This window comes from Amphibalanus amphitrite, unplaced genomic scaffold (assembly GCF_019059575.1).
Source record: "Amphibalanus amphitrite isolate SeventyFive unplaced genomic scaffold, NRLGWU_Aamphi_draft 001105F_arrow, whole genome shotgun sequence".
NCBI classification, from domain to species: Eukaryota; Metazoa; Arthropoda; class Thecostraca; order Balanomorpha; family Balanidae; genus Amphibalanus; species Amphibalanus amphitrite.
Window position 1 is genome coordinate 15,562 of NW_024882599.1, and position 4,581 is coordinate 20,142.

Below are 4,581 nucleotides of genomic sequence, written 5' to 3' on the forward strand. Positions count from 1 at the left end.
AGGTGCTTACATTGTGGCTTTCTTAGTGTGCCCTATTTATTTCACAGACGCTGTCAACCTGAACCCGACGGTGACCTGCCAAGAAAAGGATCTCGAAAAGGCCGTCGGCAAGTGGCTGACAAACTGCCGCGACCGTGACGGCCAGCGATCAGACCGGGGGCGAGGCCGTCCGCCCGCCCAGTGACTTGTGTCTCGATGAGCGCAGAAAGAAATACAGGACTGTGCCTGATGTATGTTGTTTTTATGGGAATAAAGTGCTGGAAGGAAGCATATTTCGTCTCGCATGACATCGCACATTGACGGACAGTGCGAGAGCACCGCTGAACGTCAGGCTGGGAGGGGCACTTTCAAATGGGAGCGTAACGTGGATTGGGTTTACATAGATTCAGGTGGGTGGCGTATATGGGGCCGGGTGGGGCAGGCATTGTAGGACAGGGCGGGTGCTGAGTGGCGAGTGGGTCCCATGTGGGGCCAGTGTGGGGTAGCCCATGCGGGTGGCGAATGGGTCCCATGTGGGTGGCAAATGGGTCCCATGTGGGTGGCAAATGGGTCCCATGTGGACTCCCAGGTGGGTGGCAAATGGGTCCCATATGGGGTCAGTGTGGGCTGGCCCATATGGGTCCCATGTGGGCGCCGCATGGGTCCCATATGGGGCCTACGTGGGCTGGCCCATATGGGTCCCACGTGTCACCCACTGCCATTCCCATGTGGGGCCCACATGAGTGGCCCACGCGGGACCCATATGTAAGAGGTGGGGGGCCCATGTGGGCCCCATATGGGAACCATGTGGGCATGTTTGCTGGGTCTCTCTCTCTCTCTCTCTCTCTCTCTCTCTCTCTCTCTCTCTCTCTCTCTCTCTCTCTCTCGCCACTCTCCCCTCTGCCACTCTCCCCTCTGCCACTCTCCCCTCTGCCACTCTCCCCTCTGCCACTCTCTCCCTCCCTCCTTCCCTCCCCTCACCGTTTCATTTGCAATTGCTGTTTATAATCTTAGCCGCTCAATTACCCAAATGTACTTACTTCACTCAAACAATTTTCGGTATGTTTCTTTTCTAGGCAACCCTGACGCTGAAGTTTCGGAACAAGTTTAAAAACAGTCGTCGCAGGTCGAACAGCCCTGCAGTCGTCAAGAGGAAGAGGGGGAAGGCGGAGTCAGAGATCCGGGTGGAGGGCATCGCTAACCATCACCCCAGGTCAGTTTGGCCAAATTGGTTGAGTTAGGGGTGAAGGACATCAGAAGTTTTCATGCTATCAGGATCATCGTAACTGGCTCAACCGCCTCTAGCCTTAAGCGCAGCAGAGTGAAGACCGTTGGCTCAATTCAAATTCGAAGCTTGACACCCCAATTGGTTGCTGAGATTTGGGTCAGTCAATCAGCGACAGAATAATTACATCCTAACCAATTAGGCAGAATAAGTGCATCCTTTTCAGCTTGAGTGCATGACAAACGCAGAGAGCCTTCCCGCCCAACTTGACGTGTTTGATCACTGCCCAGGTCGACAATGACGCAGCTCGAGGCGGAACAGAAGAGAAACCAGATACTCCAGATCGACGAATCAGAAGAGAGACGGATGCTGGTCAAGGCAACTCTTGGGGTGAGGCGGAAGGCCATCATAGAAGAGAAAAAAAGCATCAAAAAGATAAAGGAATTATACCCGTTCATCTTCGGGTCCGACGAGGTTAGTGAATTTCAAAATAAAGTTAGGTTCAGATGTGAATGCAAAAGATAGTGCCAATGTCTTTTCAGCTACACCTATGTTTTAGGGTTTATCATATTTTTTACATTTTAGCGCGTCGGGTGATGTCCTAGATGATCACTATATTTCCGTATGTTTCGAAAGCTTAGTTTCACGCCCACATCATGTTACAGTGAAGGAAACAGCCTGTGATGGTTTTTTTTTTTAGTGTGACGAAAGCAGTATTTTCTACAGGAACAAGTCGACCTTTATAATGGAAAACGAAGCCTGATGGCATTAAACCTCATAATTTCTGGCCATTTTTAGACGTGAATTCCCTCCCTGACATGTCAATTATTATTTACGTTGACACTATAAACATACATCGGCTTTATTTCGCAGCTGTGGGCGGAGATGGATCTGCTGGTGGGAGAGCCTGTGAAGGAGCGGTACCGGAAGGCCATGGAGGACGCTCTGCATAAAGTCGCAGACACCACCGGCTGCGCGTCAGGTATGTATCATGGAGTTGACGGCACTGATTTGACGAATTTGTTACCGAATATATTGCGTCAAGTGGAGTTGAGGGGACGGATGTATGGGCTAACTTTTGAAATATCAAGTTGTGCAATTGTGCATTGTTTGTGCGTGCGCGTGTGTGCGGGCGTACGCGCGCGCGCGTGTGTGTGTTTGCGTGCGTGTGTGACGATGTTCCCTTTAAAGGAAGACTGTCACTTCATTTTTATTATTTTTATTTATTTTTTTCATTTGTATGGTTTTCACTAGACCTGACCCACCTGTGTACCACTCTGAAAACCGTTTTGAAAACCGTTAGTGGCTCAGAAATAAAAGAATCTTCGAGCGCCTACTGTAATCTGTGTATGAAAGCTAGAGAAGTGAACGTTTCATACATTAAATGTCCCAAAATTGTGAACAATTTGGTGTATAATTTGTGCCAATTAACTATTTATGAATATTGAATAATCATATTTACTTTTAACATGTTGACTTTGGATCAACCGGTACATAAATAGTTTCCAGTAGGTTCATATATGCTTCCAATGACCATCAGCGTGACTTGATTCTGACTCGACTCAAATCCTTGATTTTATAGCTGATTCAATTCTGATCAGGGTTTCGGAGTCGTGGTGGTGCTGTTCTGACTCAGACTCCGAATAAAATCCACGTGTCTACAATGTCGTTAACGAGTAAAATATTCTGCCAGCTCTGTGTCATCTATGTAAACCGTATGGTCACTGACTGGTTTTCGCATATTCTTAGGAGAATCGGCGAACACACTTCCTCGGCTTCTCGAGTTGGAGGACAAGGTTGTGCTGGAGAACCGGACGAACCGGGCGGCTCCATATATCCTGGAAGAAGACGGGGGGTATGTGGTGATGGTGGAGGGGGTGGGTGTCGCCTGGGAGGTAGATCTGAAGGAGAGCCTCCTCCTTCTGGTTTTATCCATGTACGTGTTTAATCAGAAGTGTGGCCCATGTGTGAAGTCGCTGATGTGGTTCATGGCGGACAAAGTGATGGGTCTGCCCAGCGAAAGCTCGGCAAGCGTGCGGGTCCGAGACAACGTGGCCATGTGCGATGGCCGTGTGTGATGAGGCACTCGTCGTTGTCGCCGGGGTAGGCGGCTGCTGAACGCGCCTGTGATCGGTGCCCCCCCCCCCCCCATCTTCGGTACTCGTTGTCGCCGGGGTAAGCGGCTGCTGAACGCGCCTGTGATCGGTGCCCCCCCCCCCCCCATCTTCGGTACTCGTTGTCGCCGGGACAGGCAACGTTTCAAGTGGCTCGCTCACATTTGTTACATATAAACGTGTTTTCCGATGCTGTAGTGCAATGAACAAGAGGTGTATGGTAACGTGGGTTCTAAACAAATGAATGGTGCAGGTACTGCACCATGCCTTTGTTTACAACCCTATATGGTGTATCCTTTTCGATTTATCGAAAGGCTTGTGCAACCGTTTCGATACCTATATCGAAAGGGATGCAACCTTTTCGATATATCGAAAACGATGCACAAGCAAGTAACGGGGTGTAAAGGGGGACTTTTAACGGTGTAAGTACGGTGTAAGACAGGTGTGAAAAGGGTGTTTCATTAGTGCAACACGGGCGTTTCATTGGTGTAACACGGGTGTACTTTGGGTGTCGAAACAAGTCACTGGCACACAAATGAGGTGTTAATGGGGTGTATCTATGGAGTAAGTGTGGTGTAAGAGGTGATGAGTGGTGTGTCAGTGGTGTCATGACAGTGTTTCAGTGGTGTAACAGGGGTGTAAATAGGATGTAAAAATAAGCCACACCCCTGTTACACTTGAAAGGTGTTGAATACTGAAAAGATAGTGTTTCAGCGGTGTAACACTAGTGTTACATTGGTGTAATAGAGGTGTACTTTGGGTGTCGAAACGAGTCACTGGCACGCAAATGGGGTGTTACTGGGGTGTATCTGTGGAGTAAGTGTGGTGTAAGAGTTGATGAGTGGTGTGTCCATGGTGTCATGACAGTGTTTCAGTAGTGTAACACGGGTGTAAATGGGATGTGAAAATAGGCCACACCCTGGTTACACCGAAAAGGTGTCAAATATTCTTTCAGTGTAGGCATGGATGAGATAATAATGGATTGGTGTCTTCGCAGTTTTTGGCGACATTGAGCTCAGGCCTGCCATCTAGCGGGAGAATTATCGTAAGTTAGGAGCAAGCCGACTGAACGCCGCTGATTACCATTGTGACACATGGGAGTGTGGTGTAGTAGCGGGCTTGTTGTGCAATTTTTCAAAAGGTTATGTCTTTATATGTCAGTAAAAGCGAAGGAATTAATAGATTTATGTGCAGGGTCAGTAATAAGATAAGCAGTTCCATGTTATTTCCTCATTAAATCGTGAAACAGGGAGTTATTGGAGA

General features: G+C 48.6%; 1 protein-coding gene and 1 long non-coding RNA gene across 2 annotated transcripts; both read left to right on the plus strand.

The window, feature by feature from the left end:
• The first annotated feature begins 1,061 nt into the window (after positions 1 to 1,061).
• On the plus strand, positions 1,062 to 1,889 carry LOC122370167. The gene is made up of 3 exons (XR_006254530.1): positions 1,062 to 1,192; positions 1,495 to 1,678; positions 1,870 to 1,889. It is a non-coding gene; the product is annotated as an uncharacterized LOC122370167 (long non-coding RNA).
• Positions 1,890 to 2,081: 192 nt separating this feature from the next.
• On the plus strand, positions 2,082 to 3,386 carry LOC122370165. The gene is made up of 2 exons (XM_043345529.1): positions 2,082 to 2,186; positions 2,954 to 3,386. Exons 1-2 carry the CDS (start codon positions 2,090 to 2,092, stop codon positions 3,280 to 3,282), a joined length of 426 nt encoding a protein of 141 aa, XP_043201464.1. The 5' UTR covers positions 2,082 to 2,089; the 3' UTR covers positions 3,283 to 3,386.
• Positions 3,387 to 4,581: the final 1,195 nt, after the last annotated feature.

Excerpts from the sequence above, each read along its gene's own strand:
- LOC122370165 (XM_043345529.1), top strand. The coding sequence starts at position 2,090 with ATGGATCTGCTGGTGGGAGAGCCTGTGAAGGAGCGGTACCGGAAGGCC. Across the intron at positions 2,187-2,953 it reads CACCACCGGCTGCGCGTCAG|GAGAATCGGCGAACACACTT; the intron begins GTATGTATCATG and ends GCATATTCTTAG.